This window comes from Oncorhynchus gorbuscha, linkage group LG17, assembly GCF_021184085.1.
Source record: "Oncorhynchus gorbuscha isolate QuinsamMale2020 ecotype Even-year linkage group LG17, OgorEven_v1.0, whole genome shotgun sequence".
NCBI classification, from domain to species: domain Eukaryota; kingdom Metazoa; phylum Chordata; class Actinopteri; order Salmoniformes; family Salmonidae; genus Oncorhynchus; species Oncorhynchus gorbuscha.
This window is the reverse complement of record NC_060189.1, coordinates 17,266,882-17,280,028: the sequence shown is the minus strand read 5'-3', so window position 1 is coordinate 17,280,028 and position 13,147 is coordinate 17,266,882. Positions and strand designations below refer to the sequence as shown.

At 43.1% G+C, this 13,147-nt stretch overlaps 1 protein-coding gene across 3 annotated transcripts in view; it reads left to right on the top strand.

Annotated features, from left to right (window-relative positions):
- Positions 1 to 13,147, top strand: part of LOC124001193 (myelin transcription factor 1-like protein) — a 152,439-nt gene that overhangs the window by 67,327 nt on the left and 71,965 nt on the right. For all 3 annotated transcript variants that reach the window (XM_046307803.1, XM_046307804.1, XM_046307802.1), the window contains exons 3-5: positions 907 to 961; positions 1,917 to 1,950; positions 4,957 to 5,019. In XM_046307803.1, the coding sequence (XP_046163759.1) occupies positions 907 to 961; positions 1,917 to 1,950; positions 4,957 to 5,019 (152 nt within the window). The remainder of the gene's footprint in view (positions 1 to 906; positions 962 to 1,916; positions 1,951 to 4,956; positions 5,020 to 13,147) is intronic.

Genomic DNA, 13,147 nt, shown 5'->3' with positions numbered 1-13,147 from the left:
TAAGTTAGGCATTAACCCCAGAATCTTAAGTTTAGGCATTAACCCCAGAATCTTAAGTTTAGGCATTAACCCCAGAATCTTAAGTTTAGGCATTAACCCCGGAATCTTAAGTTTGGCATTAACCCTGAATGATTAAGATAAGGGTTCAGGTTTGGGATAGGCTTAAAACAAAAATCTCATAAACAACTTTCTATCGCTCGATTTGAAATTGCAAGCTTTGGAATCAGATGTCTGGCTAATCAGGGACAGAGGCAGATGCTTACACCCATCTACCATCCCCATCCCCAACGCCCTGGCAAATCCCAAACCTACTTGAAGGTAACAGTTGCCCTTAGTGGCGTGTTGCCCTGAGTGGTCGGTTTCCACATCATCTCCCGACGTCCTCAGCCATGGATGGACGTCGAATACTGACTTGTATCACAGGTGACCTGGCTGTATTCATTTCACTTTGTTTGAGCAATGTGCCAAGTGGCATAAAGCTAAGATGACACCTTTATGCAGAGAGTAGTACAAGTGCACTTTAATGGAGAAGCGTGACTGTGTTGGGGTGTTGGGGAACTATGGAACATCATAATCCATACACAAATATGGACCACAAGAAGAACCAATGCAATCATGCATTTCTATTCCCAGTACATCTTCCAAAGCACCATGAAGCAAACGTTTGGGTGACATCAGCACCTGGCAAAGTCTACTTTTCGAAATCCTTTAAATAAATGTCATTTCACAGTGTCTAAAACAGTCAAGTTTGACATCAGGCAATTACTCTCTCGATGAATCGTTGTGTGTGTTCCTAAGAGAGAGTGACAGACAGACAAATCCAGGAGCCAGGCCCACAAAGCCAGTCTTCTCTTGGCACCTGGTAGCGCTTCTATCTCTGACTGTCTGTTTGTATCTCCTTTGCAGATGGAGGTCGATGCAGATGAGAAGCGCCATCGAACACGCTCTAAAGGTATCCGAGGTGCGTCTGCACTCTCCTCAACTCACTGAGGGTGCTACTCAGGGGGACCTTACCCCAACACACACACACGCACACACGCACACACACACACACACGCACACGCACACACGCACACGCACACGCACACGCACACACACACACACACGCACACACACACACGCACACGCACACGCACACGCACACGCACACGCACACACGCACACACACATACACACACACGCACACATACACACACACAGCTCTCTTATCACACATTCCAAACTATACTTCTCAGTACTCAGCTCTTCTCCTCCCACTGTCTCTCACCTCACCAGCCCTCCAATACCAGACATTATCCAGACAGTCTATCCAGCCTAATATATCATGTTATTGTGCCTACCTACATTGAATTTATTGTTTTTAACCCTGATGAAAGCATGATTTTATGATATAGTGATCACTCTTTTCCTTTCGCTTCCCCTCACTCTCTTTATTTTCTCTCCATCCCTCTCTCCCATCTCTCTCCCCTCTCTCTCTCCTCTCTCTCTCCCATCTCTCTCTCTCCCCTCTCTCTGCCAATCTCTTTCTCCCTTCCCTCTCTCCCCTCTCTCTGCTTATCCCTCTCTCCCATCTCTCTCTCTCCCCTCTCTCTGCTTATCCCTCTCTCCCATCTCTCTCTCTCCCCTCTCTCTGCTTATCCCTCTCTTCCATCCCTCTTTCCCCTTTCTCTCTGCCGATCCCTCTCTCCCATCTCTCTCTCTCCCCTCTCTCTTCCATCCCTCTCTCCCATCCCTCTCTTCCCTCTCTGCCATCCCTCTCTCCCCTCTCTCTCCCCTCTCTCTCCCCTCTCTCTTTGCCCATCCCTCCCTCCTATCCCTCTCTCCCATCCCTCTCTCCTCTCTCTCTGCCGATCCCTCTCTCCCCATCCCTCTCTCCCCATCCCTCTCTCCCATCCCTCTCTGCCTGTATTTCTCAGTGCCTGTGGAACCAGCGATACCAGAGCTGTTCAGGTCAGTATTTCTGTTCACCTGCCTTTCCGGCTTCCCCCTTGTGTGTGAGTGAAAGAGGGAGAGATAGGGAGGGAAAGAGAGAGAGAGAGAGTGGGGGAGAGGCTGAGAGATGGAAGGCCACTAGGGCTGATAATGGATGTGGAGCACTCCCAGGCTCTCAGTGTGTAGTGAGAGATGAGCACTAAAATCACCTCTTCAGACAGGAGCGATGCCATTTACTCAGCATGCCTCTTGCTTCTGCTTTCTCTCTTTTCTTCTCATCTCTTTCTTTCTCTCCCTTAGTCACTCCCATGTCACTCACGTCTCTGTCATAATGACTCTTTCTCTATCTCTCCTCTTTTCTGTCTCGTATCTAATTTCTCTCTATTTTTCTATCTATTCTAACAAACCCTATCAACAGTAAATAATGAGCAAATCTAACTTATTTAGAACCACTATAACTGCAATCTTTATCCTGGCTGTTCAAATGTTAAATCCTGTCAATACAGTGGCTGTAAGATGATCCTGAATTGACCCTTGCAATGTGTTGTCCCACTCTCTGCTAAGTTGATTAAATGGCATGTGCTACACCATGAAACCAATTGATGGATCTCCCTGAATCTCCCTGAATCTCCCTGTATCTCCCTGAATCTCCCTGTATCGATGGACAACCCTACTTTGGTGTTCAGTTATCCACTAAGAGTTGTCTTGTGTACGTCTTGTATTTGGCCGTTTAAACCTGGTTCAAATATACTTTTATAAGAGGAGAATTTCAGAACAGCATCATATTCATAATCTCATATATACAGCACACACTCTTCGAAAAAATGTGCTATCTTTAACCTCAAAGGATTCGTTGGCTGTCCCGATAGGAGAACCTTTTGAAGAACCCTTTTTGGTTCCAGAAAGAGCCCCTTCCACAGAGGGTTATAAATGGAACCCAAAAGGGTACTACCTGGATCCAAAAATGGTTATCCTATGGGGACATCAGAATAATTGTTTTGGAACCCTTTTTCTAAGAGTGTAGAGTATATAGGCCTATACCCATGTTTTTGATATAGTACTCTCAGATGTCCTCTACTTACTTTTATCCTTGGAGATTATTTTGTCCTTCACAGGCTAGGAGAAGGTTTCTTCAGAGATAACATTCTGGGCCCACCTATATCAATAAAGAATATCCCACCTGGCCACCTACAGTATAGCTCTCTATACAGTATAGCCATCTATACCTCTCTCTCTCTCTCTCTCTCTCTCTCTCTCTCTCTCTCTCTCTCTCTCTCTCTCTCTCTCTCTTTAAAAAAAAAATCTATCTCTCTCTTTTTTAAAATCTCTCTCTCTCTCTTTAAAAAAATCTCTCTCTCTCTCTCTCTTTAAAAAAAATCTCTCTCTCTCTCTCTCTCTCTCTCTCTCTTTTTAAATCTCTCCCTCTCTTTTTTAAAATCTCTCTCTCTCTCTCTTTAAAAAAAATCTCTCTCTCTCTCTCTCTCTCTCTCTCTCTCTCTCTCTCTCTCTCTCTCTCTCTCTAGATACTAGATACTAGATATGCCACTGTGATATTGTAAAGGGTTTTCTCCCATGCTGCCCAGCAGGAAATGCACACTTGCAGTGTATTAAGGCTTCTAAACTTTGTAATTTCCATTTTAAAATGTCCATCTTGATTTGCCCTAGAAAATAATTCCATAAATTATAATCCACATATTAGTTCACATATCCTGTTGCTGCTGGATTATGTTCCTGCTGTAGCAAACTGGCTCAAATGAAGATCCTACATCTGTAGGTGAAGCAGTAAGATCAGACTGAAGTGTGAAGTACCATAAGAGGGCTCTACTGTACATGTAGTGTTGGAGTAAAATAGGAGTGCATTGTTTCTATAGTAAAGTTAGAGAGATGATATGATTGCAAAGGGGAGCAAAATCCAATAAAATCCAAGTGTGAAAAGTAGAAAACAGAAATTGAACTCAATATGTGTAGATCGATAGATGGAAAAAGAGAAGGGTGGAGAACGGTGAGTTGTGTGCAAACTCATTGATGGAAAAAGAGAAGGGTGGAGAACGGTGAGTTGTGTGCAAACTCATTGATGGAAAAAGAGAAGGGTGGAGAACGGTGAGTTGTGTGCAAACTCATTGATGGAAAAAGAGAAGGGTGGAGAACGGTGAGTTGTGTGCAAACTCATTGATGGAAAAAGAGAAGGGTGGAGAACGGTGAGTTGTGTGCATACTCAGTGATGGAAAAAGAGAAGGGTGGAGAATGGTGAGTTGTGTGCATACTCAGTGATGGAAAAGAGAAGGGTGGAGAACGGTGAGTTGTGTGCATACTCAGTGATGGAAAAAGAGAAGGGTGGAGAATGGTGAGTTGTGTGCATACTCAGTGATGGAAAAGAGAAGGGTGGAGAACGGTGAGTTGTGTGCAAACTCATTGATGAAAAAAGAGAAGGGTGGAGAACGGTGAGTTGTGTGCAAACTCATTGATGGAAAAAGAGAAGGGTGGAGAATGGTGAGTTGTGTGCAAACTCATTGATGGAAAAAGAGAAGGGTGGAGAATGGTGAGTTGTGTGCAAACTCATTGATGGAAAAAGAGAAGGGTGGAGAATGGTGAGTTGTGTGCAAACTCATTGATGGAAAAAGAGAAGGGTGGAGAACGGTGAGTTGTGTGCGTACTCAGTGATGGAAAAAGAGAAGGGTGGAGAACGGTGAGTTGTGTGCGTACTCAGTGATGGAAAAAGAGAAGGGTGGAGAACGGTGAGTTGTGTGCATACTCAGTGATGGAAAAAGAGAAGGGTGAAGAACGGTGAGTTGTGTGCATACTCAGTGATGGAAAAAGAGAAGGGTGGAGAACGGTGAGTTGTGTGCATACTCAGTGATGGAAAAAGAGAAGGGTGGAGAACGGTGAGTTGTATGCAAACTCATTGATGGAAAAAGAGAAGGGTGGAGAACGGTGAGTTGTGTGCGTACTCAGTGATGGAAAAAGAGAAGGGTGGAGAATGGTGAGTTGTGTGCGTACTCAGTGGGTGTTTTTGTGTCTTCTCAGCTGTCCTACAGAAGGCTGTGATGGCAGTGGACACGTCAGCGGCAAATATGCAAGACATCGAAGGTAAAGCGGTCTCCCTTTTATCCTATTTCAGCTATGGATTAACCATTTTCTCCACTTTTCACTAATGATTTTCCAAAAAATACAACTGGAATATCCTTCATTGAAACAAATTCTGATAGCCTACTATGGTCATTTTCACAGCTCTGTTTGATGGACAGGTTAAAGCACAAATATTTAGTCTCATCCCTTTGTTATTTGCATATTTACAGTGGGATATGCTAATCATGTTTTATATTGTATAAGCTCTCCATAAATCTCCTTATAAACAGGCACTGAAAATGGAAGGATCTCTCTCTCTCCTCTTTAAAATACATGCCTGTGTTCTATTTCTTCTCCTTTGTTCTAAAAATAACAGGATCATTGTGAACTAATCCCATTTCCCCATTCGGACAAGGAGTGGGCTGCTGCCTTGCATAACTGGAAGCTTTGGGCTTCTACTAATTATGGCTTGGTAGAATCCCCCCATTTCAGATGAAGGCTGTGACTTTCCTATGAATATGTTTATGTATACATGTACAGTATGCTACTGTAACTAGCTTGTGGTTGTCATACTTGTATGTATACATGTACAGTATGCTATTGTAACTAGCTCGTGGTTGTCATACTTTTATGTATACATGTACAGTATGCTACTGTAACTAGCTCGTGGTTGTCATACTTTTATGTATACATGTACAGTATGCTACTGTAACTAGCTCGTGGTTGTCATATGTTTATGTATACATGTACAGTATGCTACTATAACTAGCTTGTGGTTGTCATACTTTTATGTATACATGTATGGCAGTGGTCACCTACCGGTCGATTGAGTTGGACTGGTCAATCTTTAAGACATTCCTAGACGATAACCACACATTTCTGTAGAAAATCCAAAGATAAAGGCTGGCGCTCTTTATTCGTGTTGTGCTGTAGGCGGTAGGTGCACCTGATTCAGAAGCCCTGCACACCTGGCAGGCAAAGTGTTCCCATTTTGGACCATTTAATTTGTCTGAAAAGACAAACTCCGCCTACTCAGCGGACAGGTAGCTCTGTGGCTAAATCGAGTGCGCCCACTGCGCTGGCCAATCGGATAACTCAAATCACTGTGCCTACAGCTCCCACGACCCTGGCCACAGCAAAGTTTAATAGGAGCCTACATGAGATTTCATCATTTAAAAAACCATGACCAGAGCCAGTCTGTCAAAGAATACAGTGAAGAGCTGCTGTTTCTATGAGTGAGTTCATGTTTAAGTTATTATTCAGCACTGTTTAACAGATGATGTGATGAGGTGCAACTCGAGTTTGGCCATCAGGTGGAAGACGGTGTCCTCTCTCTCTGGTCAGTCTCACCAGAGGAAAGGAGAGAGCAGGGACCGTGAGAGGCTGACCTTCTGCTGTAATCTACCTCCCGTGAGACTAATGCCGTGTTCAAAACAACTGGGAACTTGGAAATCTCTGACTTCAGTGCGTTCAAGACAACTAGGAAAAAAATGATATCCGACTGGAAAACAAATTTGAGTGGTCATCCAACTCAGAATTCCAAGTCAGAAACGTATTTTACCTAGTTTTTTTTTCAGAGTGCCCAGTTGTCTTGGAAGCATGACCACCAGATTAGTGGCGGTAGGTGCCGTTTAAGATGAAGGAAGACGATAAGAAAAAATTGTGAGCTTGGCCTTATTTCTATTACAGCATATTGGATGACTGTCATTCATATTCCATTCACCCAGCTCAATGTAACAACGATAGGTTGAGGCTACTACATGATACTAACATTTTCCCTATACCCATCATGAGGGAGCTAAAACCTAGCCTATGAATAAAATAAAACCTAGGTGCATATATGTAACTGATCTAGGGTGTAATCATTAGTCCAACAGTTGCAAACGCAAGTTTCTATTGGACAACTTCAAGTATGTTTATCCCCATTTCATTCCGTTTGCTTCCGTTTAAGAAACATTTTTCAACCACACGCAAACACAGTTCACTTTCATTATAGCCACATACAAACAGCATTGGAAGAGATCCAATGTTGGATAGCTATAGCCAGCAAGCTAACTTAGCATCCCTCTTTGTTTGGGCCGGGTGTTTTAGTGGGCTAAACTAGCTAGCTGCATTCGCTAGCTAAGTAAGTGAACGTTTTTTTTTTAAAAATACAACGAAATATAGCCAGCTCTCTCTTGTTTCTCACTCATTTCTGAAGAAATTAATTTTAACTATTGTCTTTCTCTCTCTTTGAGTCAACTACTCACCATATTTTATGCACTGCAGAGCTAGCTAGCTGTAGTTTATGCTTTCATTACTAGATTCATTCTCTGATAATATGATTGTGTGGACACTATGTCAGTTCATGCTGCAAGAGCTCTGATGGATTTGAAGATGTCGCGGAAGTTGTCATAATTACTGTGTAAGTGTATGGAAGGGGGTAAGAACCATGAGCCTCCTAGGTTTTGTATTGAAGTCAATGTACCCAGAGGAGGATGGAAACTAGCTGTCCTCCGGCTATACCATGGTGTTATCCTACAGAATGCTGTGGAAGCTAATGTTGACCTTCATTGCAAAACTGTGTGTTTTAATCAATTATTTGGTAACGTGAATATATTTGAAATAGTTTTATCTAAAAAGGATAACTTTTTGAATTTCACTATATGACTTTTTTAAATGAAATTCACTGACGAGGATGGTCCTCCCCTTCCTCTGAGGAGGAACCTCCACTGCCAGATGTATCAGTTAAGTAAAATATTAAAGCAAATTGCTAATTATTTACATTTATGCTGATCTATTTTGTTATCAAAGTTTGATTTTTGAAAAATAATATGGTCTGAGAATAACATTATTGACTATGCAAGGCATATAGCCAATATGCTGTGAAAAATGTATTAGGCCTACTGAACAAATGTAATTCCTACAGAACTGTTTTTATAAGGTTAATATAAAAATGTTAAGTAATGTTTTTTTTAAATCTGCGTGTTTTGGTGTTTTGGTGACCACCAATGTATGCTAACTAGCTTGTGGTTGTCCTACGTTGGTACCGTATCATGACAAACACTATGCTTATGGATCAATAGGATATTACCACAGACTCCATCAGAATGATCACGTCAACAGAAGGTTTGTTAGACTAAATGTGCATTTCTAGCTTATTAAATACAGGCAGAGTAGTTCTCTCCTCTTCGGCTGAAATGTTCAAAACAATTGAGGAAGGTGTAAACCTTAGTTAAGCCTGATAAAACTATGCAGTATTATGTTGGTGTGTATTTATCAGCTTTCCCTGGGGAATTGTTGTTCCCTGCACATGTGGACAGTTTTGGATGTGCGTACTGTTCTTTTGAACTTTATTTACTAGCTACCTCTTCTAACTCCGTCCATGTTGAAACACAGGTTTCCTCTGTCTTCTGGTTAGTGAAATGAGAGCGCCGTTGTTTTAGAGCAAGCTTTAATCGTCGGTGTCAGAGCTAAAGCATGTCCATGCAGGAAATGATCCAGTTAATGAAACATTTTAATTATTCAACATCATTGTGGAATGTGATGACCGTGTCAGTGAATCCCCAACTTAACTATTCGCAAGTCACACACACACACACACACACACACACACACACACACACACACACACACACACACACACACACACACACACACACACACACACACACACACACACACACACACACACACACACACACACACACACACACACACACACACACACACACACACACACACACACACACACACACACACACACACACACACACACACACACACACACTAAGATTTCCCAGAGAAATCTCCCACACTGGTCACGTGCCAGGCTTTCAATTGTGTGTGAAAGAGAGGAATCCGTATGTTATAATTACTTGCCCTTGTATGGATGGGTTCATTACTCAAACCACCCCAGAGGCTGGCAACCCACTGGCTTAGGCCTGGCAGCCATCTTGGAAGTCACTGTATAGTTGATAGACAGCAGCAATCTGTACCATATTGATCTTTATATCAGCACAGAGAGAGTGAGAGAGAGAGGCGGTGGAGTATGGAGAACGCAACATAGCCGTGCGGGATTTTTCCATCTCTCTTTTCTCTCTCTCTTTCTCTTTCTTTCTCTCTCTCTCACAAACAAAGAAAAGACAGACTCCTCCTCTCATTGTGACGTGTCTATCCCACCAGCCAGTGCTTTGCTCAACGGATAATTCAAGATAAATAAATCAAACAAGGAAGGCTCAATCCATCAGCACACCTGGCTAAGACTGCCTTGCTCAAACTCTCTCTCTCTCTCTCTCTCTCTCTCTCTCTCTCTCTCTCTCTCTCTCTCTCTCTCTCTCTCTCTCTCTCTCTCTCTCTCTCTCTCTCTCTCTCTCTCTCTCTCTCTCCCCTTATCTCGCTCTCCGCCCATCTTCCTTACTCTCCATCTTCCTTCTCCCTCACTCTCCTCTTTTTCTCTTCTCTCTCTCTGTCCCCCGTCTCCCCCACTCTTATCCCCTCTCCCTTTCTCCCATTCTCTCTCACGTTCGTCAATCTCCGGCAGCTAATTTCTCCTTCAGATGGTGCCGCACTCATTTGCATTCTTATCAAAGTGTTCTGACTATCCGACAGAAGCTCTAAGAAGGTGGGATCATTAATATGTTAATTAGTCCCTTTCTCCGCTCTCTGCACAGGCGTGCCAGCGATATCCTCTCTCCTCTTGTTACGCTCACAGCAATTCACACAGCCTTTGAATGCGTGCTGCAGACTCAGAAATGCCATAATATAAGACTGTTCACACACCCTGGCAGATGGTTCCATGCAGTCCCAGTAAACCACGGTCTCTGTCTGTCTGTAGCCTGTTTATACAAAATGACTGGGCTTCAATGGGTCTCTATGTTATATAACTGCAGGGTCAGGAGTTTATTCATGGAGCTGACCAAGTGTAATAATGTCATTCCAACAGACGTATCTTTGGTTAGAGGGTAATGGGGTGGGAATGTTGGATGGCAATATCAACAGGTCCATGGCAGGATAGTTTGGCCAGCCGTTTTTAGATTTGTCAACTCTCATCATGTCTCAACACTGATAGATTATTGCCTGGCTGGTGTAATTAAGACAACAGAAATACAGCAGGATTTTCTCATGCCTGGTGTGGCTCACTCTTAGTGTGACTAAACATCACTAGACAACGTTCTTTTAGACAAAGCATTAATAGCTGATGCTGTTAACATGGCATCCAGGGATTTGATGAAAGTCCCTTAGATGCTAAAAAAAAAATGAAAATGGTATTCTTCCTCCTATTTTGTATAAAAAACTAATGTTAGTTACAGTTTATTTTTCTCTGAGAGCATGCATTGGATTTTTGGGGGCAATTCATCACGCATTAATTATATGTGAAGAAACCGGCAGTAGTTTTCATGGCATGAACCTGCCAAAGCATCAGGGCAGGGCAGTAGATCCCGCCCACTCAGGCCATACTTAATAATGACTCTCGCTTTGAACCCATTTAATGGCTGGAAGGTTGAGTGACAGATAGTGTCTATGGTGTCGGGGGTGGACACGCCCTTCTGGGACACGGCTGGAAATACAGAGCAGTGGCAGCTAAATTACACATTAGGAAGGACCTCTAACTCGGAGGGAGGGAGGGAGGGATAATGAATAAAGAATGGATGTGAGACGAGAAGCAGTGGTTGAACCGCGTGGGTCCACAGAGCACAGAGATGATGTGAGCATGAGTAACACACACACACGCACACACACACACACACACACACACACACACACACACACACACACACACACACACACACACACACACACACACACACACACACACACACACACACACACACACACACACACACACACACACACACACACACACACACACACACACACACACACACACACACACACACACACACACACACAGCTTTCATGCAGATGAGAGTCAGCATGAAACCATGAGATACAGAGAGTCCTAATCATACAGTGTAAGCATTTTATCATGTTGTTTTTACCAATCAATCATAACCAATCATTCACTAATACACATACTGCTGAAGTCGGAAGTTTACATGCACCTTAGCCAAATACATTTAAACTCAGTTTTTCACAATTCCTGACAATTCCTGATAAAACTCCCTGATTTAGGTCAGTTAGGATCACCACTTTATTTTAAGAATGTGAATTGTCAGAATAATGGAAGAGAGAATAATTTATTTCAGCATTTATTTATTTCATCACATTCCCAATGGGTCAGAAGTTTACATACACTCAATTAGTATTTGGTAGCATTGCCTTGAAATTGTTTAACTAGCCTTCCACAAGCTTCACACAATAAGTTGGGTGAATTTAGGCCCATTCCTCCTGACAGAGCTGGTGTAACTGAGTCAGGTTTGTAGGCCTCCTTGCTCGCACACGCTTTTCTATGGGATTAAGGTCAGGGCTTTGTGATGGCCACTCCAATACCTTGACTTTGTTGTCCTTAAGCCATTTTGCCACAACTTTGGAAGTATGCTTGGGGTCATTGTCCATTTGGAAGACCCATTTGCGACCAAGCCTTAATTTCCTGACTGATGTCTTGAGATGTTGCTTCAATACATCCACATCATTTTCTTTCCTCATGATGCAATCTATTTTGTGAAGTGCACCAGTCCCTCCTGCAGCAAAGCACCCCCACAACATGATGCTACCACCCCCGTGCATCACGGTCAAGATGGTGTTCTTGGTGTGTGTATTCTTGCTTGCAAGCCTCTCCCTTTTTCTTCCAAACATAACAATGTTCATTATGGCCAAACAGTTCTATTTTTGTTTCATCAGACCAGAGGACATTTCTCCAAAAAGTATGATCTTTGTCCCCAAGTATAGTTGCAAACCGTTGTCTGGCTTTTTTGTGGCGGTTTTGGAGCAGTGGCTTCTTCCTTGCTGAGCGGCTTTTCAGATAATGTCGATATAGGACTCGTTTTACTGTGGATATAGATACTTTTGTACCTGTTTCCTCCAGCATCTTCAAAATGTCCTTTGCTGTTGTTCTGGGATTGATTTGCGCACCAAAGAACGTCCGTCTCTAGGAGACTGAATGCGACTCCTTCCTGAGTGGCATGACGGCTGCATGGTCCCATGGTGTTTATACTTGCGTACTATTTGTTTGTACAGATCAACATGGTACCTTCAGGCGTTTGGAAATTGCTCCCAAGGATGAACCAGACTTGTGGAGGTCTGCAATTTTCTTTCTGAGGACTTGGCTGATTTCTTTTTACTTTCCCATGATGTCAAGCAAAGAGGCACTGAGTTTGAAGGTAGACCTTGAAATACATCTACAGGTACACCTCCAATTGACTCAAATGATGTCATTTAGCCTATCAGAGGTTTCTAAAGCCATGACATCATTTTCTGGAATTTTCCAAGCTGTTTAAAGGCACAGTCAACTTAGTGTATGTAAACTTCTGACCCACTGGAATTATGATACAGTGAATTATAAGTGAAATAATCTGTCTGTAAACAATTGTTGGAAAAATTAGATGTCCAAACTGACTTTCCAAAACTATGGTTTGCTAACAAGACATTTGTGAAGTGGTTGAAAAACGAGTTTTAATGACTCCAACCTAAGTGTATGTAAACTTCCCACCTCACTGTATGTAGAACATTTCTGAAAATACTGTCAATTTAATCACCTCTGCACACACCTAGTAATAAACAGAAAGACAAAAAAACATTCCATACACTTGCAGATGCAAACACACACACACACACACACACACACACACACACACACACACACACACACACACACACACACACACACACACACACACACACACACACACACACACACACACACACACACACACACACACACACACGCACACGCACACGCACGCGCACACGCACACACACGCACACACAAACACACACAAACACACACAAACACACACAAACACGCACGCACACACACGCACACACACACACACACACACGCACACACACACACGCACACGCAAACACACACACACACGTGCGCGTGCACACTCACGCGAGTGAGTGCATCGAGTGCCTGTCTGCCTCTCTGATTCGGAGAGCCTCTAATAACAGGCGAGAGAGCCCTAGAGTGAGAGAGATCCCACAGCTCAGACCCTTCACATGAGAGGAGAGTGGCTAGAACTGTGTGTCTCTACCAAGACACACA